At 37.4% G+C, this 23,746-nt stretch overlaps 1 protein-coding gene across 4 annotated transcripts; it reads right to left on the reverse strand.

The window, feature by feature from the left end:
• Positions 1–2,933: 2,933 nt before the first annotated feature.
• Positions 2,934–15,485, reverse strand: LOC133720171 (fatty acyl-CoA reductase 3-like). 4 transcript variants are annotated; one of them, XM_062146359.1, is made up of 10 exons: positions 15,029–15,485; positions 14,576–14,679; positions 14,275–14,477; positions 9,723–9,823; positions 9,421–9,616; positions 9,167–9,328; positions 4,058–4,139; positions 3,629–3,883; positions 3,395–3,513; positions 2,934–3,277 (listed from the first exon to the last, which is right to left on the reverse strand). In XM_062146359.1, exons 1-10 carry the CDS (start codon positions 15,105–15,107, stop codon positions 3,103–3,105), a joined length of 1,476 nt encoding a protein of 491 aa, XP_062002343.1. In that variant the 5' UTR covers positions 15,108–15,485; the 3' UTR covers positions 2,934–3,102. The 4 variants fall into 4 exon arrangements, with proteins under 4 accessions (XP_062002343.1, XP_062002344.1, XP_062002342.1 ...); XM_062146360.1 differs by having other exon boundaries at positions 3,437–3,522; XM_062146358.1 differs by having other exon boundaries at positions 3,395–3,522.
• Between the last annotated feature and the right edge of the window lie 8,261 nt (positions 15,486–23,746).

Consider the following 23,746-nt stretch of genomic DNA (forward strand, 5'->3'; position numbering starts at 1 on the left):
CCCATGGAGCTAGGCCGGCCTGCCGGTGCTGCTGCTCATTACTCTTGGAACCAGTACAATGGGTTCTTGCATTGGTGAAACTTTCTAATTCTTTTTCTTTTCTGTTGCAGCATGACAATGGATTTACCTACTCTCATCAGCTTGTAGGGGATGTTACGATTAATATATTGTTACTATCAATTAATAGAACTGCCATAAAAATATTTCAGTACGTCCTATAATTTGGTGCAGTGACGTATTGCTCTAGAATTAGCCGGGTTAGATGGCTCTATATAAATGTTGTCTCATGTAATCGATATACTTCCGGATAATCTATTGCTGGTCGAATAAGTCTTTTGGCCGGTTAGGCTGCAGGTTTGACGAACTACCTTATCCTCAACAACTTAGCCCTTAATAAGGCCTAAAAGAAGGGGGCATATTGGTTTTGGTGCCTTGAAGCTAGACATGAGTAAGGCATATGATCGTGTGGAGCTTCTTGAAGGTGGTGTTGATGCAGCTTGGATTTAGTCCTACTTGGGTTAATTGGGTAATGAGGTGTGTAACTACAGTGTCATACTCTTTCATTATTAATGGAGCTCCTAGGGGGAAGGTGGTGCCCTGTAGAGGATTGCAGCAAGGGGATTCCATTTCACCATATCTATTTCTGTTTTGTGCGGAGGCTCTGTCTAAATTGATATTGCGTGCGGAGGAGTCTAGCCAGTTGCATGGTATCCAAATATGTACAGGTGCACCTTCCATTTCACACCTCTTTTTTGCTGATGACTCGTTTATTTTCTTCAAGTCCGAGCCAGAGGAGTGCCTTGTTTTGAAGAATATATTCAAGAAGTATGAAGATGCTTCTGGTCAGCTAATTAATTACCAGAAGAGCTCCGTGGCTTTTAGCAAGAATGTAAAGATGGCAAAGCAGGAAGAACTTGCAGAAATTATGGGTGTCATGAGGGTTGATAAACATGACAAATACCTTGGACTCCCTATTGAAATTAGCTACTCCAAGGCTAAGGCATTTGGTTTCTTAACAGAGAAGGTGAGAAAGCGTACAAGCGGATGGAGGGAGAAGACATTGAGTATTGCTGGCAAGGAAATTATGATTAAGGCTGTTGCGCAGTCTATTCCTACCTATGTCATGAATTGTTTTTAGCTCCCGAAACACTTGTGTATAGAGATGCATAGCCTAATGGTAAAATATTGGTGGGGTGACAAATTGAATGAGAAGAAAATTCGCTGGCTTTCTTGGGAGAAACTTTGTGTTCCTAAAGATGAGGGAGGTTTAGGGTTTCGCAATATGGTACACTTCAACCAAGTGTTACTTGCTAAACAAGGTTGGCGGATATTACATAACCCTACTTCTCTGATTGCTTTACTTCCCAAATTGTGGATTTTTGGATGCGGTGTTACCGAATGGTGCTTCGTATGCTTGGCGGAGTATTATTCATGGAAGAGAGTTGTTGAAAGAAAGGTTGTGATTTCAAGTTGGGGATGGTCGGAATATTGCAGTATGGGCTGATCCTTGGGTACCACACCCCTACAGTTTCAAGCCTTTCTCTAGACCACCTGAAGGTTTGGAAGACTTACGAGTTGCTGATCTGATTGATGTGGATATGCACGAGTGGAATGAGGAATTACTTCAGGCCCTTTTTACACCTTCGGAGGTTGAGATAATTGGACGTGTCCTTCTTAGTTTGCGTGGGTCGGACGACAGACTTGTATGACACTATGATAAGAAGGGCTAATATTATACTGTCCATAATGGGTATCATGTAGCTAGAAGGGCAGCTGAACGTGATTCGAGGGCGTCTGGATCTAATAGGTCATGTGGCGTTAATAGGTCGTACTGGAAGGTTGTTTGGTATGCATGCATTCCACCTAAGGTACGTTCTTTCATCTGGAGAATGGTGAAAGGTCGGTATTCTACCTACAAAAGTTACAATTGCTAGACGTGTTGATCTCCCTTATATGAATTGTGCCATTTGCTTTAATGCTATTGAAGATGGCATTCACTTATTTAGAGATTGTGAGTTCACTGGGGGCCTTTGGTTGCTTAGCTCCTCTGGCTTGAACTCGAAAGATGTGCCCGGGAGTTGTTTGGAAGAATGGGTACTTAATGTTTTTGATGCTTTGCAGGGTGGTCAACGTGAGGCTTTCTTCATGTACCTATGGGTCATATGGATGGAGAGGAACATTGTTATTTGGAAGGGTACATGCTTTAATGCATGCAACACAGGGCAATGGGCTTCTCAGTTATTACTTGATTATCGGAAGCTTCATGTGGCTGGGTTCACTAAGAAGACAAGAATCAAGGCTAAGTGGCAGCTCCCCCCAACTGGGCGTCTGAAAATAAACGTGGATGGTAGCTATAGGCCAGAATTCGGTGATGGTGGTATTGGAATCGTGGTCCAAGATGAGGATGACATTTGTATTGTAGCTATGGTGCGTTATTTCCCTCATGTTATCTCTGCTACTCATATGGAGGCAGAGGCTTGTAGGGTTGGAGTTCTTTTGGCAATTCACCAATATTGGGATGCCTTCGACCTTGAGAGTGATTGCTCACTTGTGGTGGCTGCGTTACAACAAAATGTGGAAGATCGATCTGACATAGGGCATATTATCGATGATTGTAAGTCATATTTGACATCTTTTCACTCTATTCAGATTAGACATATTTTCAGTGAAGCAAATGGTGTAGCCCATAGATTGGCTTATCTTGCTAGTCTTAATTATCTAGATGATATTTGGGAGGAGGCTTATGTGATTATCCAGGATGTACTCTACGAGGATTTATGTACTAGTGCTAGAGGTCATGGTGTTATGTCCCCCTCTTTGCACAATTCTAATTTTAATATAATAAGTCAGGCGTGTGGACGAGCCTCCCAGCTTGGCTGGGTTCCAAACCCCTTTAAAAACAAAAAAAAAATGAAACAGGCCTAAAAGCAATTTCCAATGGATAATTAATATATATAAAAGTATACATAAAATATCATAAATAAAACGTACATATTATAGCTAGATCTTTATTTTTGTAGAATACAACACTCGTGACCTCTTTAGTAGCCATTACACTTATTCTCCTTCCTGTAATATCAGTGCAAGAAGTAATTTATTCCTTCAAAGTCGACTTTGGCTGTGTTTGATGACAACATTCTTTGCAAAGCCAGGAATGTGAGTATGCATATAGTAGTCTTCCCAATCTATGCACTTTGGATCAAAATTAAAATTGCCTGCATCTGTGTAGTTCTCACTTGCTATCCTTCGCAACTCTTCTGCATTGGTGTCATCAAAGCTACAAGCGAAAATGTGAACAAACATCACAGTGATGCAAATATACAACCTTGATGTACATAATTAGACAACTCAATCTATGTTTAATCATCGAATTAGTGAAACAAAATATACATACATGCCCTTGAATAGCAAATATGCTCTGTAGAGCTCAACCAACCGTTTCACTGATTTGACTTTCCTGTTATAGTTAACGTATACGTCTTGGAAATATTGGTCAAATTCCTTGTTCATGAACTTTAATACCTTAAAGGAATGAAAGGAAACTAGTAAATGAAGATCATGTTTACGAGAATATAAATGTATTAGTGTATGTTCTGGTAGAAAGGAAAAAAGTGAAAAACAAACAAACCTGCAATGGTATTTGCATGTACAAGTGAAAAGTGTCCATACTCCTCAACATTTTCAACTTTCCAACCTTGACTGGGCTTCCATCATTGTTAAGCCATGGATTTTTGGTGCAGTATTGGAACATAAAGTTGTTAAAATCAGAAAATGTTAAGGGATTTCTCAATGAAGTTCCCAGGTGGTAAATGATTTTGCCAGATTTGTTCGCATTAACGACCATCGCTGTAATTATCGAATTTACCACCATGTCAACCGGAATCTGCATACATAATTCAACAATTATTATGTAACACCAGCTTGAGAATGAATTTGAATTTCAACAAATCTTTTCGTAGTATAACCACATAAAAATATTTTCACACTATTGATTTTTTAAATAGAAACAGTTGATCAAACAAGGTACGTTAAAAATATGCATACAACTTAAACTCACCATATCCACTACTGACATAGGATCGACAGGTATGCCTGTGAGCTTCCCTTTCCAGTAACCACCAATTAGAGTATCATATGTTCTGTACATAATCATCAACAGTTAATATATATATACATATATATCCATGAATATTTATATTTTGGTCAAACATGTATTCCCATTCTTGTAATCCTTGAAACTGATGCTGAGATGTAGGTACAATTCTTGTACATATCGTATTGGCATTCCCATACAAAACTATGACAAAGCCCTTTACTGATCTCGGAGAGTCACAGGTAATTGCATCAGTTTTATGTGGAGTCCGATTTTGGAAAGTAGGTTTTAGGTTTTATGTATTTATGTCTTTACAAGATTTTTCTGAGTGTTAAAATCGTGGTGTTGATGTCCTAGGGTTTTTAGGACTTGTCTATTCCTAATTGATTTCCCTTAAGATTTGTTGGAGTTCATATATGGGAAGTTTCTTTCCAAATTAATTGGGAATTAGGGTAGAATCTTTGCATCATCTTTGAGTAGTTGCCGCAGGTCTATTATATGAGCAGAAAATATACACGGTCTGCACACACATCCATAGAGGCAAGAATTTTGATAGAGTCTTGCATGTTTGTTTGAGTTTGTGTCTTCACAAAGAGTCAAAACACTTGGTCCATGTATAAGTGTTTGTGATCATAGTTTCATATGCATAATACTCTCTCGAGATCAGTAGGGAGACTGTGAAGAAAGAAGAACAAGATTTGAAGATCGTTCAAGTGAAGGAGTTCTAGAAGGAAGACAAACTTTGTATTAGATTTTGTGTGAATCTTATAGCCGAGCTAGTGCTATTCAAAGTTTGTAAAAGAACATATCCTTTTCAATATGATGATCTTTATTTTGGGTTCTCAAGAGTAAGAGCCCCGCAGTGTTTTTAATCTCATACTTGAGGTTTTCACTGCGTAACCAAAATCTGGTGTTTAGTTTGTTATTTTGGTTTCTGCTGCCCAGTAAGGATTGATCAGTGCACTGCAATCCTCGTTTTCCAGAAAATCATATTCTGTCCTTGTATTTTCACTTGGTATCAGAGCAGGTTCTAAAGCTTTTTTAGTTGATCCGTGGTCAAGGATGGAACGTGAATATAACAGAGCCTCTAGTTCTATAAATTGCCCGCCTTTGTTTGATAGTGAAGACTATTCACAATGCAAGATTATGATGAGGGCTTTTCTCTACTCTCAAGATGAAAACATGTGGAATATAGTTGAGAATGGATGGGAACACCCAACCAAGGCAGAAGAATCAAAGAAAGTAGAAGGGTGCTCTGCAAGGGTTCTCAAACCTAGGAAGGAATGGACAGAAGAGGAAGTTCGTGATAGAACTTGTGACTTTAAGGCAAGGAATTCACTATTCACAGCTTTGTCCAAGAAGGAGAGGATGAGAATTAGCCACTGTGACACAACCAAACAAGCTTGGGATCTACTTCAGGTTACTTATGAGGGAAACAAGAAGGTTAGAGGTCAGAAGCTTCAAAGACTCATATTGGAATTTGAGAACATGACCATGGGGGAAGATGAATCAATTGATGATTTTGACGCTCGACTTCTCAATGTGACAAACCAATGCCGTAGCCTTGATGATCCATTTGAGGAGCATCGAATAGTCAAGAAATTTATCAGAGCTCTTCCTTCAAAATTTCAAGCCAAGCAAATTGCCATAGAGGAGACTCAAGACCTGGACACCTATTCTCTTGACGAACTGATAGGTAATCTCAAAACCTTTGAGATGAGGATCAAGCCCGAGAAAAAGGTAAAAAATATTGCTTTCTCTTCTGTTAAAAAGAAAGATTATATTGTTGATGATTCTGTGGATTTAGCTTTGTTGACAAAAGAGTTCAAAAAAATTTTAAAAAACAAATCCTTTGGAAACTCTTCGAAAATTTTGCCTAACAAACCTAAATGCTTTGAGTGTGGTGGAATTGGTCACCTTGCTGCCGATTGTGGCAATAAAAGGTATAATTTGCGTGGAAACAAGGCTCTAAAATCTACTTGAAGTGATAGTGATGAAGGCTCTCAATCTGAGAATGAAGAGGTAAATCTTGCTCTTACTTCTTCTCTTAATATTGATTTTTCTGATGGTTCTGACTTGGAAGATGATACTCTTGATGAAGAAACAAATGAAAAGTGTAAGCAATTGTATAATGCTTCCAAAATTGTTCTTCGAAAAAATAAAAAACTTGAAGAAGAAATTGAATCTTTAAGAGTGGAAAAGGTGAAAATTGAGCAAAAATTTGATACTTCTTTAAAAGAATGGGAAGAAGAACATACTGACCTTGATGATAAGATTAAAGTTTTGCAGGGTGAGGTCAAATCTCAAAATTGGGACAAGGAGCATGATGAGCTTATTAACAAAATCAAGGTTTTGCAGGTTGAAACAAAGGCTCAATCCTCCTTAAATGTGTCTCTAACCCTTGAGAATGAAAAATTGCAGGAAGAATTATTGAGGGTCAAGGAGAGTTTCAACAAATTCTCTATAGGGTCTGAAAAAATCTCTAAGATGATGGGAATTGGCAAAGCCCATGGTAATAAGGAAGGATTAGGATATAATGGTGAGTCATGCAAACTTTGATTTTTGTAAAAAGTATGGAAGGTGAGAGCTCATCAAGCAATTTACAAAGCCCTAGTGACAAACCATCTGGCTCCAAGTTGGCTGAAAGAACAGAATCTCATGAAGTCACTAATTCACATCAGAAAAATCTTTCGGTAAGTTCTAACAAGCACACCTCTGTGCATCAGCCCAGGTATATTCACAACTCCAAAAACTTTGTTCCTACTTGTCATTATTGTGGAAAATTAGGACACATACGTCCTAGATGCAATATACTTCGCAGGGCTACTCAAAATCAGAGGAAAACGTTGGGAGTTAACTCACATGCCTCGTTGCAAGCTGAGTTGAAAGAGGGTCTGAATCTGATCGCCAGGATTGCAAAGCTGGCTTCAATCCCCGTGAATCTGGAACCAAAAACGAAGCAGAAGCAAATATGGATTAAAAATGGTTCAAATAATCGTTTTTCTACTCATATGGATAATCTTGATAATATGTTTGAGCGTGCTTTTGTTCCTACTGATCACAAATTGGCTAATTCGTTTACTAGGTCCTTAGACATAACTCAATTTGAATCACTTAGAAGCACCGTTGGTGGATGCTCTAAGTATTGATACTCTCACTTCGCTTGATCCATTTTGCATGCATTCATGGTGTATGTCTTCATGATAGTATAGGTGCATTTCTTTACGTTTCTGCATTGTTAGGTTCAGTTTCTGGAAATTTAATTAGGATTGAAAAATAGTGGTTTGTATCCCCGAGTGTCTGACAGATTATTTTGAACTTAGATTGACAAGAGCCATACTCTTTTCTTTAAATCTGTGTGCAATAAGGTGCCTAGCACGTTTTGAACTTGTACTTACGTCACTCTGTAATTGTGAGCTTGAACAACATATTCTCTATAATCTTGAAACCTCACATGCACACATACTCTAAGTGGTGGTAAGTTTTAATTGATGGTTGGCTTGTTCTCATTGCTCATGTACAAAATTACTCTTGTTGGTTGCTCCTTGATATAAAAAAAAAAAAAAATGTAGTTGGTTAATGGAGCATGGCCAGGCTATTCCCAAAGTAAACAGGCCTCGGTCGTGACGAACGATATGAGGATTGGGAAGAAACGGGAATGGTTTGGTCACCCTGGTGGATTGTGAAACTATTGACTCGAGTAGATGTGCTCTTTGGGATGTCCTTGTTACATCTAGTACCCTAAAGTCATCTGACTTGGGAGCTGCTAGCATAATACTCGTTACAAGGGTCGTAGTCTTCTTGAGCAAAAATGTTACTTTGTGTGAAAGGCCAAAAGAAAAAATTCAAAATCATGCCCACACGGTGTTATAAGGGGGAATAAAGTTTATGTGCTTAAATGTGTTTCGTATGTGAGCCTTGCTTTTCAGGTTTCCACAAATATTACACACCCCATCTTGAGATATGTTCACTCTTCACAACAAGCGGTATAGAATACTCGATCACCCTCTATCTTACCTTGTGATTGTCGGAATAAATTCACTCGTGTGAACTTATTTTGTTGCACTCTTGTTTATGGTTAAGTGGTATTGCTCTTGTTGGAAAAGCTATGCGAATTAAATCTGTTCTTAGCATTTGGATACAACCCACTCATTGTGTGTTTGCATTTCATTCTTGCATCTCTCATCACATGATCACACTTAGGGGGAGTATTAATACTTGGACTATCTTCCTCTGATTGATTCGACTGGGGCTAGTGTCTACTGTGCTTCCGCTACGTAAGTTGCCTTTGTCATTCCTATTCAAAAAGGGGGAGAATATGATGTTAAATGTGTTGTGTGATCTGTTGGATTTACATGCTATGTTTAATCAGTGGTATCATTATTCTATCTTGTGAATTCTACCAATTGTGTGATAAGTGTTTCAAAAAAATTATGGATGATGAATTGTGATGTCTCTCTTGTACTTGTTGAGGGGGAGTTTGCATGGATTAGATGTGTTTTGTATAGGAATGCCAAAGGGGGGAGATTGTAGGTACAATTCTTGTACATATCGTATTGGCATTCCCATACAAAACTATGACAAAGCCCTTTACTGATCTCAGAGAGTCACAGGTAATTGCATCAGTTTTATGTGGAGTCCGATTTTGGAAAGTAGGTTTTAGGTTTTATGTATTTATGTCTTTAAAAGATTTTTCTGAGTGTTAAAATCGTGGTGTTGATGCCCTAGGGTTTTTAGGACTTGTCTATTCCTAATTGATTTCCCTTAAGATTTGTTGGAGTTCATATATGGGAAGTTTCTTTCCAAATTAATTGGGAATTAGGGTAGAATCTTTGCATCATCTTTGAGTAGTTGCCGCAGGTCTATTATGAGCAGAAAATATACACGGTCTGCACACACATCCATAGAGATAAATATGTATCTCTATTACAATTTCTCTTCTTGTACCAACAAACCAAATAGAGAAAAAAAAAAAAAAAACTAGTCCTTACACGCACACTTAAACCGATCATTTTTAGTCAAACATATATTATATGTTAAATAAAATAATGAGGGGGTTACATTGCTCATTACCTGAAACCTTCGATCCAGCCTGAAAATGGCTCCTTGTATGTACTTGTAATCATAGTTGGACGTATAATTGCAACTGATAGATTACCTTTTGCATGCCCTAGATACATTTCTCCCATCACCTTTGTAAGCACATAGGTATTTGGCCACCCGTACAACTTTGACCTAAGGTGAAAATAAACAAATAATAATTAAGAAAGTCCAATAAAACTATATTTGAGAGTTGATAGGGTGCAGTGTTAGTCGAACTCTAAAACCTTGCGGTGCCTAAGTCCTTCATTGCACTTGTTATAACTTCTTCCGAAGCGTTTTGTGCTTGTAGTTCTTTCAACTTGCTCTCCACCATTTTCTTTTCCTGTGATTTCAAGTCAAATTTACTGGGTTTTTTCGCCATCTCATCCATTGAAGAGGAGTCCTCTAGTATCAGCCCTGCCCTTTCACCACACACATAAGCTGGAAAACATGCATCACAGGTCAAGCAAATTCAAGAAGCATAAGCACGTGCAAATGAGTTGGAAGATCCATTAGTACAGTAGCAAAGCTAAAGATAAAGAGTAACCTGTTGACACGTGGACAACCATCTCCAATTTCAAGCATTTTTTTGCATAGTCCAACATATTCAAAACTCCAAATGTATTCACATCCAACGCAACATCATACCTTCACATTCGATATGTATGTTATGTTCTGTATTGACATTTAATAATTTAAGAACACTTAATATCAAGTCATATATAAGACGTGTTATTGTGTTTATGTGTATGTATATGTGTGTGTTTATATTGATTTAAATGGCGTGGACTGTTTGAATAGGAATAACAAAATGATATCTAATGTAGCTGAATTTACATATATGACATATGATATGTGAGTGGAAGCAAAACTATAGTGGGTTTGGATTGTTGAAATGAAATTTCATAGGAATTGGGCATGCATGCATCTATTTTGGTTCGGGTGTGGAAGCCAGGTGATTTTGTATAAAATTTGGAAAACTGGGTTGGGTTAGGTCAGGAACGTTGAAGGAGTTTGACTTCCTCTTACATATTGTTTATGTAGTACCCCGGAAATTCATTATTATTTTCCGAGGATTTTTCGGAATTTAATTAGTGGGTATTGGACGATTTCGTGGCTCGTGGATGGAGCGGAAGTGTTTCGGGCGAATAATTATTTAGGAAGCGCCATTTTAGGGAGGGCGCAAGGGTTGACTTTTTATTCGTTGGGATTCTCCGAAAACTTCCTTCACGAAAGTTGTAGAGCATGTCGATATGAGTTCGTGGACATGCGGAACGCGTCAATCGGAGTTCGTATGAGAAAGTTATGGTCTGCGGAAGTTTTGGGAAAGTTCTATAAATAGGAGTTTCCACTTTTGGAAATTTACTATTTCCATTTTACTTTCACCCTTCCGGAAAATAATCAAAAACGCTCCGTTCTCTCTCCTCACCCGCGTTTGATCCGACCCGAACCTGGTGATCAGACCCGGATTTTCTGGCGATCTCCGGCGACCTCCGGTCCCGAAACCTGCACAGATCGATTCGCCTCTCTCGTGCGGTCGTCTCTGTGGCAGCCTCTTCCCGCGATTCTCGGCGGAGGAAGTGCAGCAAGGCGGCGCAGTTGGGTGTTTTCGGACCCGATCGGTTCTCCGATCTCCAACGTCGGCAAGGCTTCAAGTCTTCTTGGTTGAGCTCAGAGCAGCCTCCTTGATCAATCCTTGGTGGTTGTTTGGATCGATTCATGTGAAACTTGGTTCAACTCGGATTGAACAGTAATCCACGGCTTGTGAGGTAGTTTTCGATCCTTTATGCTTGTTTCTGACTTCGAGCTAGTTATGAAAATTCACAAGCATGCTTAGATGAAACTTTTTGATGTTGGGAGTTTTGGGAAATAATGAGTTTTGGCCGGCGGCGGTGCGCCACCGCCTGTGGCGGCGTTCTGGTGGCTTTCCGGCCATGTAGGGAACTGTTTTTGGTATTATATATGTTCTACTCGTTGATACGAGCGTTTCCATATATAATATGCAAATTTTGGAGTTCGAATGGAATTGTTATGATTTTTACGGTTTCATACCGGTGGATTTATTCGATCCGTGAGGATTCGAGCTTCCGATCGACTTGTGGTTTGGACATATCGATCGTGGAAGTATTCCGGAGACATTGGGTGGTCTCGGATGTGGTTTCGCCTTAATTGGCGTCACTTTGGGAATTTTGGTTCGATTTAAGGTTTCGAACGTTATTCTTTGTGATTCGTTATTTGAATCAGAGCTGTAATTCCTTAAGTACGTGACGAGGTATTCTTTGGACAACTAATTTGGGTGGTTTGGTTGCTTTGTTCTGTATTGAAGACGCAGCGGGAGTTTCAAGGTGAGTAAATCTCACGATATTTGTTATGAGCCTAATTACCATATTGCCTTGGAGTTATGGGATTAACTGTGACTATAGTGGTATTAGTGACATTCCTGAGTGGATGACTACGTATATATATATATTTGTGTGATATATATGTATTGGTGGAATCTGTGTAATGAGTTGGGTGGTTACTACCTGTGTGATGATTGGTGAAATTGTGTATTGAGTTGTGATTGTACAATATCATGTGTTGAGATACCATGGGTCTAATATGACCGTCTTAAGTGAGATTTAAGATATGGTAAGGCTTGTGTAGGAGTATCTGTGTAATGAATCGATGACATCAGTGAATCTTTGTGATGATTGTCATGTAAGGCTTGTGTAGGAGTATCTGTGTAATGAATCGATGACATCAGTGAGTCTTTGTGATGATTGTCATGTAAGGCTTGTGTAGGAGTATATGTGTAATGAATCGATGACATCAATGAATCTTTGTGATGATTGTCATGTAAGGCTTGTGTAGGAGTATTTGTGTAATGAATCATTGAGATCAATGTGATGAATCTTTGTGATGAATACTATCTCTGTGATGACAGGCGGAATCTGTGTGATGACTAGCTGGATGATGGCTATCTGAGTGATGACCGGTGAAATCTGTGTGATGATCAGCTGGACAATTGCTATCTGTGTGATGACCCACGGAATCTGTGTGATGATCAGTAGGATGATTAATATCTGCGTGATGATCGGTGAAATCTGTGCGATGATCCGTGTGATGACTGCTCGGTAGTGGAGCTGAATTGTTATTAAGTTAACAATGATCGAGAAGACTGCTGTGATAGTCGGGGTTGCCTACAAACGTCAGAGTGTGGGTTTACGATGACTACTTTGACTTGAATTGCTTGACTTAATGTGACTCCCTGAACGAAATTATATGCAGGGGTTACTATGAATTGTTTTGCTTACTGCTTGAATTGTAATTGCCTTGTTTTCTTCTTGATTTATTTATTGATGCTTTGATTTATCTTAAGGGCCATTGTGGTGACGAATAGTACTCTGTGGTGAGGATGGGAAGGTGATTCATTGCTTTTCACCTTTGATGTCATGTTGATGACAAAAGTTTCCAGTGGGGAGGGAATGAGTGTGATTCTGGAATTCGCCATAGGGCGTTAGGATGGCGTCAAACATTGCTTGAGAAAGTCTTGTTTGACCAAAATTTGTGTAATTGGATGCTAGGATTGAGGATCTGAGCATGAGCCCTTAGTCACCAGTTGACTTACGTAAGCACGATATGGAAAGATATGAAATTGATGGTTGTAGGTGTGAGATGTGTGCTTATCATTGTTTAGGTTATGGTGACTTAAGAAATGTGTTTTGCTTTATGGTTTTGAGTTTACTCATACAAGCTTTCATAAGCTTACCGGGTTTGTTGTGTGGAAACCCGTTGCACTATTCGATGGAATGGTGTAGGGGTTAATCCTACAGGTCAGGGTAATCGTGGCTGAAGCTGAGGTAGCTTGTTGGCAGCATAACGGGTAGGAAGCAAATTTTATTGGCTTTGCCATTGTTATGACTTCCGCTATGTAGCAAAACTCTGAGGAGAATTTACGTTTTATTTTGTTATGGCAATTTAATTCGTAAGCTTATGTAATATATGACTCTCGGGTCGATATTGAAATTGTGGGTTCAGGGCATCAATATGTACTTGGTTTAAAAGGAAGATGTCTCCATGTATTTTGTATTGATGACTGAACGATCACGCATGTATAATTATGGGGTTATATATCGATTTTTATTTGTGTTAAAAATCAGGGGCGTGACAGTCTAGTTCTAGATCTACAGTGTTTTCTATGTCACATGCTTATAATATTAGGCTTTGGTGGTGTTCTTTAGATAATGGATCTTTTTGTACGCTCCTAAGAACTGAGGATCATTATGTGTAATTTTGCTCATATTATGCGTCATTAAGATTTTTGTTTCCGCTTAATAAGAAAAGAATCTAACCCATCAATTCTGAATCAAGGAAAAATATTTAAATGTAGGGAGAGCTTCTAATGAGGACAACTAAAATGAGGACTTCATGAGAATTTTCAACGGTTTGGGAGACCCATGTTTTATTACATTACCCAAATCAACTGTTAGATGTTTCTGTGTGCATGAGTAATCACTTCTGGAAATTTTCTTCCTTATTGCTAATTGTTAAGTATCGAACTAGATCAAATCAATGGACGAAATAAATCTGTCAAACCTGAACCGTTCATGTTCATATATGATAAATCACAATTATGAATGTCTTAACGATTTTCAATTTGGTTGAAAATTTTCTTAAATGATCTACACATGAATAAATAAGCATCTAACGGTTGATTTGTAGAAATGTAATAGAAAAGTGGGTCTCACAAAAGAATCCTCATGAAGTCCTCATTTTAGTGGTCGTCGCTAGAAGTTCTCCCTTCAAATGTATATTATTTTACTTTTCAATTATAATATATATAAAAAAATACAATGTATTGACAGTTGTCTTTGACGCGTTTCTCTTAAGTTGGATTTTTGGAACAAACAAGTTCATATCGATTTCATCCAATGGCTGAAATAAGAGGTTTGCAGCCTTTTAAAAATAGCAAATTAATTACTAATTAGTGAAATTGAAAACAATATTTTCTATTGCATATGATTTAGTTATATTTCAAGTAAATTGGTGAGGACATTCTTACTTAAATTTAAAAGAAAACTATGTTCTCTCAATGAACTATATGTATAACCGATTACCTTTCATCAAACTTAGTGATTGCTGCAGAATTAAGTATGATTTGTACTTCATTGCACATCTCTTCCTTTAGTTTGACTGGCTTCACTCCTAGATCTTGAAAAATTACATCTCCCGACAGAGCAACAACTTTTTCTAATATGAAGGAATCAAAATCTGCACCTAATTTCTCCCTCAGAACCCTGAACAACTCTTTTCCTGTAATCTAAATAATTGTCACAAAAACAAGTTAATAATAAAAAAATATGTGAAAATAAGTGTCAACTTTTATGGAAGTTAAGTTTGAATTTTTCTTCCATAAACCTCATTATGCATGCGTTGTGTGGCAGAGTTGGCATCGGAAGCTCTTAAAAGAAGATAGAGCCTTTTCACGTCTGGTTGAACTCTTAATATTTTCTCCACCAAGACTGTATATATGGTAAGTGTTACAATTATAATTAGCTGTTAGAAGTATAAATTAATTGCTGGCTCACATCCTGAGATATGTTTTTGAGAATAGCAGTAATTAAAAATCAACAATAGCTAGCTTTTAGAGCTTATATGATAATTATATATATTTTTGAAGCCTCGATCATATGACAATTGTTGGACTAAGATCTTGAGTGTTCTAGAAAATAGCTGGGTAAACATGCAAGAGAGAGAGAGAGAGAGAGAGAGAGAGAGAGAGCAGTAAAAATCAACAACAGCTCTTAGAGTTTATATGACAATTGTTGGCCTAAGATCTTGAGTTTTCTAGGATCGTTAAACAAATAGTACCCTTTCCTACAAAGCCGGTAGCTCCAGTGATTAAGATAGTCTTGTTCTTCAGGTATCCTAGAATGCTCTCCAATTCCATTGTAGAGATAAAGTTCACAGAGCCAGATAGGGAGAAGTATTTAGATTGAGAGTAGTAGTTGTACTAAAATTTGAGCTGAGTGTAGTTTTTATACCAACGTTTTGGTATTTTCCCAAGATAATGACGAGATTAAGCCTGCTGAAAATCAAGATAGGATTGGAGAATCTGGGTTGAAGAGAAAAAATAGTATATAATTGCAGAGGTTTCTTCAAGAAGAAGAAGAAGAAGAAGGTGATGATGATGATGATGACTACGACGACGACTTGTTATGCTTTTCCGAATTGATTACATGCATAACTGCATAAGAGATTAATGGTACATTATATAGGCTTGAGCTTAAAGCCTGCTTAGATAACAAACAAATATCTGTTGCAAACCAGCTACCATTACTGCCAGCGGTCGAGCTTAACTGATTTTAAAATGCTAATTTATTGAATTTGACACGCAAACCTTCCTTATAGAGTGTTGATGTATAATTAATATTTTTTTTATGTTGTCCTATATGCCTGATTTACCCTTGGGGTAGTGAAAAGTAATAAATGATAACTAATAATTAATTTTAGCATTTACTCTTTGAACATGTAATTAATAAATGACATAGGTATGAGGTATCTAAAACTAAATACCTTTTGACAAGGTATTGAAAAAAACAAACCACTGCAAGTGGCCTAGTGGTTCTTGCCTAATTGGGTGTGCTCCCCAACCTAGGTTCGAACCCCGAAGCTGTCAAAGTGGCCAGACATTGTGCTGCAATGCATAGTTAGAGCATTTCACATGCGCCGAAAGGGTTTATCTTGGGCCTAGGAAGCCTTTGGGTTCCCCTTGACAAAGTCAAAAAAAAAAAAAAAAAGTATTGAAAAAAACACATATCAGAAAACAACTTACCTAATAGCCATGACATTAGATAACATACCTCTAGAACAGGTAACCAATAAATGACATAGGTATGATGTATCTAAAACTATATACCTTTTGACAAGGTATTGAAAAAAAGATCATAGCATAAAACAACTTACCTCATAGCCATGACATTAGATAACATACTTCTAGGACAGATAACCAATAAATGACATAGGTATGAGGCATCAACTTTATACCTTTTGACAAGGTATATATTGAAAAAAAATTCATGGCATAAAACAACTTACCTCATAGCCATGAACATCGCTAAATATTATACATTTGGAATCAATAACCAATGAAACTCATAGCATAAAAAAAAAATCAGTAGGCATTAAAGTTTGGGTGCAGCTACGCCACCCTACTAACTATTTTGTTCACCCTACAAGTTTCTGATTTATTAAAATAAAGGACAATATTTGATTAAAAATTACATTTAGTTTTTCTTATTACCCCTACATAATACGTACTTAAGCTTCATTCTTAATCTTTTCATTCATCGTTAAACCCGGTGAGACTGATTGACTAAGACTTCATGAGATTGATTGATGAAGATGAGGAGAAAGCCAAAAAAAACAACTAAGAGAGACGCTGAGGAAGCCAAATAGAAATCTTGTTCTGAGTTAAACCCTACATTGGACAAGGATATTTAATATTTGTAGGTGAGAAGAGAATGTAGGGTGAAGAAAGTAGTTAGTAGGATGGCAATAGTCGCATTCTTAAAGTTTTGGAATTTGAAAGTCATACCTACTACATTTTTTTTAATCGTCACCTGAAAGTCAGGTGTTTTACCCAACTCTTCAAGTTATCGGTATAATAGGTATGGTATAGACTATAGACGTATAATTGAACACACCTATATACAAACTAAATTCTCAATAACATTTCATCAAATATATTGATTGCACCGCTGTAACGCCCCAAGCTGCACCTCACTAGCCTAAGCTCGTTATAGTGCCGCGAGTCTCTAAAACATAAACCGAACACTCAGTTTACATTCTAGAAAACCGCTAGGCATTTTGTTTGAAAAACTTTTCGCAAAACACAGCGGAAGCTAGCTACCAATATTTTTGAGGTGAAAATCCTTGAATTGCTAAATTCAATTTCTTCGTCTAGACTTGAAATGAACGGTCACTCAGGAGGTACCAACTTCAAGGAATAAGACATTAACTAAGTTCGACACAAGAATAGTTTCACTCGAGTTTCGAGACACAAAATTCGAGAAATAGATATTAGAATAAAGTACAGAAAACGGTTTACCTAACTTGTTCTGCACACCCAGCTCCGTCCGCCATTGTCCCGTCACCAGTGCACAGTACTTGCATCCACACTGTTGTAGGGGTGAGCTTTCGTCCTCGCTGCTCTACAGGAACTCTACCTTGACTACGTTCGAAACCAGTAAATATGTGTTTGGGATCCCAGTATGAAAACATGCTTAAACCAAAAACTCCAAGGAACGACAAACTTTATAAGATTTTATAACTTAAAAACCGATGCATGATGCTTTAATAAATACGGCGCCAAATCCAAGTATTACCTGATGGCCGGTCTCATAGACCCACTACACGACCTTACCTCAAATTAATTTATCACCAGGTAAGCGTAGTGAGAGCGTCCACTACCTAGCTACACACACGTACCAAGTCCGTGATTACGGATACTGAATCCCTACCTGGATTTCGATACTTTCTCTCACGTACTTCGAGAGTCGCGAACCTTCCGTTCCTCGGTTAACTGGAGTCCTAGATTCGACATTTCGACCGTTAATATCTCATTGAACAATTATATGAAATCTCGACGATTAATAAATCGTCCAACCAACCTTTCCTGATTTGACCAGGATTGACCAAGGTTTGACCCTATTTGACCAACGTTTCTTAGTTTGACCAATGTGTGATCAATCGTAGTAGGTTCGACAATTAACTTAAATCATCGAACATTCACTTGAAATTACAGTACCAATCAAACATATATTGAGCGCACCCGATTCACTAAGGCCACCCAACATATGTAATTTCTTTTCTTTACTTATTATCAAACCGCGAAATACACAAGCAAACCAATAACGACTTCACTAACGAAAGATCTCAAATTTACTTAACCGTTTTTCCGCATAGTAATTCCACGGAATTTACTATGGACACCCAATACTTTCCAATTTCCATGCAAGGTGTGCCCAAACTACTATAGACACCCAAGCTTTATAACTTCACCATTTTTCCATTATTCCACAACCAATTCATAATTTCTATACTGCTACCTCCTAAATAACAACAACCACAATCAAACATGATAATCATAATTCATTCAAATCAAAACACCACAACTCATCCAATATGTCCTCCTAGTTCAAACATATCTTCAAACCACCAAAACTACACAATTCAACCAAATTTCTGATTCAAGATCACAATATCATATTATGATCTCAACCCACTATCATAGTATTTGACTCCCAATCATTCCCAGAAGAAAAATACTTGATTCAAGGGTGGTATCTACCTTCGAAAACCAACTCGGTTTGCTGAAATTCCTTGTTGCACTGGACTACGGATGAACTGATGACCTTGGTGTTAATATGTAGGTACAAGGTTTACACTTGATGTGTTGACATCCCTATACAAAGCACTGAAGAAGCCTACAAAGTTCATCAAAACTGATCTCCGAGAATTTCAGGTAATTGCATCTCATGCATAAGCACGGGATTGCAACATGTGTTGCAATCCCCGAGTCAGTCCTAGTCAACCCTACGTTTTTGGGAGTCCAATTTTGGAAAGTATCTTTTGGTTTTTAGATTTTATTTTACAAAGATATTTTTTAACTGGTAAAATCGTGCTTTTGACGTCCTAGGTGATTTAGGATTTGTTTATTTTAATTGGATATCTTTTATTAAAATATCTTTCCTAGTAGGAGTCCAATTACAGTTAAGTCTTAATTGTTGAGAATTTATTTTCTTCTCAATATATTTAGAAAAGCAGCGTTGATTGTGTAGGGATTTTCATGCAAGAATTATTGTGTGTCTTGCTTGCTTAGAAAGAGTTTCATAGGAGTCCATGAAACACTTGTTCCGTGTCTAAGTGTTTCATTGTTCATTCATATACATGCATTGATTCTCTCGAGATCAGTAGAGAAGATTGGTAGTGCAAGTGGAGCGATATTTGCAGATCGTTCAAGTGAAGAAGAAGGTCAAGATTCAAGACAAGCACCTCTCTAGTGAGTCTAGAGATTGTAGCCGCGTAGAGAGCTATATGTGTTTGTAAAGAACCATATCCTTCATCAATAAGTTGATTGATTTTATTTGGGTTCTCAAGAGTAAGAGCCCCGCAGTGTTTTTAATCTCAAAATTGAGGTTTTCACTGCGTAACCAAAATTGTGTTTTCTGTGTGAATTTTTTGATTTCTACCCAGTAAGGATTGCAACGTGTCTATCAATCCCCGAAACCCAGAAAAACGTTTCATCCAAGTATTTTCATAATATCCCAGAAAGCTTCACAATATCTCGCCTAGAGCTGCAACCGAAACCGAAACCCAGACCAGAAATGCCGGAAAAGTCGCCGGCGCTGAAGAACACGGCAGAACCGAGATGAACCCAGAAACGAAAACCATCAAAACCCAATCCAAACTGAAAACTAATTACGCAGACATGTAGAGGAAGACGAGGGGAGGAGATTCCATACCACAGGTAGTCTAAACGGTGGCCGGAACCGTCGGGAATTGCAGAGCTCACCGGAGAAATCTCGGAGCTTCCAGTCGTTGCTTCTCCGTTCACCGTCGATGCATGGATGATCTGAGGATGCAGGGAGGTAGGCGACGCAGAGACGAAGAAGTGGGTGCCCGCGCGCCGTCGTGGGGTGGCCGGACTTGGAAGTTCCGGTCCGGTCTCTCTCTCTCTCGGGTCGTGCTGCGTCTCGGGTCAAATAGCACCGAGTTCTCCCTCTCTCTCGATTCTTCTGGTTCTTCCCACTGTTCACAGTCTTATATAGACTTGTCCAATTAACAGTGGACGGCTTGGAACAAGCGGTAGGGGAAATGGGAGGCTAGGATTGCTCCACTTATTTTCCATTTCTTTAATTAATTTCCAAAATCCCAAAACTTCGGAAAATCACGATAAATAGATCGAGTATCCGAAAACTTCTCCGAAAATTTCCACGAACTCGTCGTCACGTGTACTTTATTATCCAACTCTGAATTTGAGGATTTCACTTTATGAAAATTTCTGAAAATATTCTCGATTACTTTAACGTTTATCGAGATCGATAAGTAAATTATCGACCTATTTCACTTAATTAAGCTCGATAAACTTTTCCGGGGCTCACAACCGCAAAAAAAAAAGGGTAACCATTGAAACTCATAGCATAAAAAAATAATAAAAATAAATATAGGTATTAAAGTTTTAGAACTTGAAAGTCTTCTACTACATACTTTTTTGGACTAAATACTAGTTACTCCCTGTACTTTGTTCTCTAAAACAGTTTAGTCCATCACCTTCTAAATTACACCGAATACTCCTTGTATTCTCAATGGGTGCGGCTATTGCCACCCTACTATTTTCTTAGTTCACCCTACAAACATTTGAATTATTGAAAGAATATATTACCCAAGTGCAAAATGACTAATAAGTACACTAATTTTCTAAAATCCAAATATGTAAGAAAAAATAAATATTTAAGTAATTAATTAAATACAAAGACTACTTAGTTTCTCACTGGACATCATTAATCTTTATCTTCTCCACCCAAATTTGAATTTATTACTATTTTTTTATCTTTTTGTTGCCTCCTCATCGTTAATTCGTTATTTAATTTACAAAACCATTACTTTTAACTTCATCAAAATCTTTGCAATATTCTTTGTGAACACCGAAAGTAAAAATTTAAAACACAAAGCAAAAAAAAATCAATCTCTTCTTCATTGATCATAGTTGCAAATTTATTAATATTTTTACATAGATTGAAATAGAGAACATTGAAATTGAAAGAAAAAATTAAAAAAATGGGAGTAAATCAGATTATGATTTTATTAGGAAACTTTAATAAATTTTAATTTTTTTATGAGTATAAATTAAATGAGAGATTTTCGTTAAAAATATTTATTTTTTAATTGGATATGTCATATAAAGATATTCTTGGAAAGAGAAATGGGTTAAATAAGTAAATTTAATAATTGCAATTAAAATGTAGGGTGTAATGAGCAAGTAGGGTGAACAAAGAAAATTGTAGGGTGGCAATAGCCGCACCCATTCTCAATTTCTCACCCAATAGATCCAAAATGCCATTCATACCCCTCACTTTCTTTTTTTAATTTAATTTTTGGGATTTTGTCTATTTACCCTAATTCTAGGGTTATTTATCCCACTTATCCCAGTAAATTTTTTTAATTTTCCCTTATCCAAAACACTCTAAAAACTTGTTTCCTATTACACAACATTTCCATTTTTATATATTTTTCTTGACCTTTTTACCCTTTTCTTAACGACCCAACCAATACACTACGCAGTTTCAAATTTCGAGGGAACGAAGAGAGAGAAGCTTCGGTTAGAGAGAGAGAAGCTCTGGTTCTGGTGCGATAGAGAGAGAATGAAGAGAGATAAGCTTGCAATGGAGAGAGAAGGAGCAATCTCGCTCTAGATTTCAACCGTGCTGCAACTCGATTTGAATTCTTTCTTCGATTTCAATTCCGTTTGTTTTTCTTTTTTTAGATCCGAGTTTGCTTTTTGTCTCGATTGAATTTGAGTTTGATTTTGAATCTGAGTTTGTTTTCCTGTACAATTTGTTATTTCCGAATCATTGTGCTAAGTTTGGTCTATGTTTCATGAATTTGAGCTTTGATTTGGTTCGATTTGCTATTTTTCTTGATTATAAGTTTGCTGTGCTAAGTTTGATCTGGTTCGTTGTGCTAAGTTTGTGTGATTCTGTTTTGAAACAGTTCAATTCATTTTGTGTGATTTTTTTTGCAGATTTTGATGAATTGTTATGTTTTGATGAATTGTTGTTCACTGATTTATTTTCTGTGTTAAGAGTGAAGTGATTTTGGTCTTTGTGAATCCTCTATTGCCCCCCAATAGACATCTATTGGGGTCAAATAGAGGATTCACAAAGCTCCTTTTCTTCTTTTTTGTCACGCTTAATTGTAACTGAAGTTTAGTAATAGTTGTTTATAGTAACTTGTTTCTGTTTTGTGAAGTGATTTTGGTCTTTGAGACCCCTCTATTGGGGAGCAATACGGGTTTATTAGGGGGCAATAATGGTTTGATTTATTTATTTTTTTTTGGTTTTTTATACAGGAATATGGATGGTTCCTTGGTTGTTAAGTGCATTCATTCTGGACAAGGTTTAATGTTATGTATTAATCAATATATAAGCTATGCTCATTTGTGAACTGTTCAAGTTTTTTGCAACTGATGGTATTGAGCTTCAGTATTCGCTTCCCGGATGTGCTGTTTTTTTTTCTTCACAATGATAACGATTTCCAGATATTGTTTAGCGGTGCCAAGATTTACAAGTTGGATTGTGTTGATATTACGGTGTTGAAGAATAGTGGAAGTTGCAACAAAAAAGCTTCTATTTCATTTGAAGTTAGTTGCTCCGATTGTGGATGAAGATGATTACCACACTAAGGCACTTAGGACTGAAGTTCAGAAGTCTTACTTGTCGAATGAGTGGTCTAGTTACATTCAATGTGTAGGGCAGAAATTCCGTCACGGTTCCCCTGAGTTTCGAGACAAGCTCAGAAAGTATGATGTTGAAGTTGGGTTCAGCTTTGTGTTTATTAGAAATGATTGGGACAAAATTCATGCAGTTTGTTCCAATTGGGGAACCGAAGGATGTGAATAGAATGTTCGTGGTTATGTATTGCCTACAAATAGATGCTTTTTTATTGGTGAGTTGAACAATGTCCACTATTGCAAAGGTGTACTTTGGAAGCAAAAACATGAGCTTTTGGGATCAAAAATTTTCAAGACATGCATTGAAGAGGACATTAGTTATAACTTGTCATTGAAGCCGAGGGAAATTATTTGCAAGTTCAAGTTGGCTTATGGGTTTGATATATCATACAAGGTTGCTTGGAAAGCAAAACAGAAGGCTGTGGAAATGATTTATGGTTCTGAGGCTAATTCATTAACATGTTAACATGGTATAGGGAAGCTGTTTTTGAGACTAACCGGGGATCGTCTTTTGTTTTGGAAGTTGATCCATTGAGTAATCAGTTTCAGAGGCTTTTCCTAGCTTATGCAGGCTGTGTTCAAGGCTTTGAATTCTGTCTTCCCGTGTTCTATGTCGATGGGACTTTTGGGAAGAGTGTCTACAAGGGGCAGATTCTTTGTGCAATCGGAAGGAATGGAAATCAAGGTAATTTTCTTATGTTTATGTTCTTTTATTGGTAATTTAGTTGAAACTGTGGAGCGGCACGCTGCAATTATCTATTGCCCCCAATAAGGGTTTATTGCCCCAATAAGCTTTTATTTTCTTGTGATTTCTTTTCCCTTTTTGTATCTTTTATGTTTTTATTTTTTTTTTCATTTATTCACAAAAAAAGGATCAAAGGATTTCACTCCTACCCCCATGGTGACTTTATATCTTTTATGTTGATTATTGTTTTTGGATTCTTTTTTGTTGAAACTCTGGAGCGACACGCTACCGTTGGCAGTACAGCGGCACGCTGCAATCATCTATTGCCCCCAGTAAGGGTTTATTGCCCCCAATAAACTCACCTCTTTTTTTCTGTTTTGTGTAAGTTTCT

Source organism: Rosa rugosa, chromosome 7 (assembly GCF_958449725.1).
Source record: "Rosa rugosa chromosome 7, drRosRugo1.1, whole genome shotgun sequence".
Lineage (NCBI taxonomy): Eukaryota > Viridiplantae > Streptophyta > Magnoliopsida > Rosales > Rosaceae > Rosa > Rosa rugosa.

What these genes read in the sequence shown, in the direction of transcription:
- LOC133720171 (XM_062146358.1), bottom strand. Translation starts at nt 15,107, where the DNA reads ATGGAATTGGAGAGCATTCTAGGATACCTGAAGAACAAGACTATCTTA. An exon ending in CACAACGCATGCATAATGAG is followed by an intron (nt 14,478 to 14,575) that starts GTTTATGGAAGA and finishes ACAATTATTTAG; the next exon opens with ATTACAGGAAAAGAGTTGTT. An exon ending in GGTTGTCCACGTGTCAACAG is followed by an intron (nt 9,617 to 9,722) that starts GTTACTCTTTAT and finishes CATGTTTTCCAG; the next exon opens with CTTATGTGTGTGGTGAAAGG.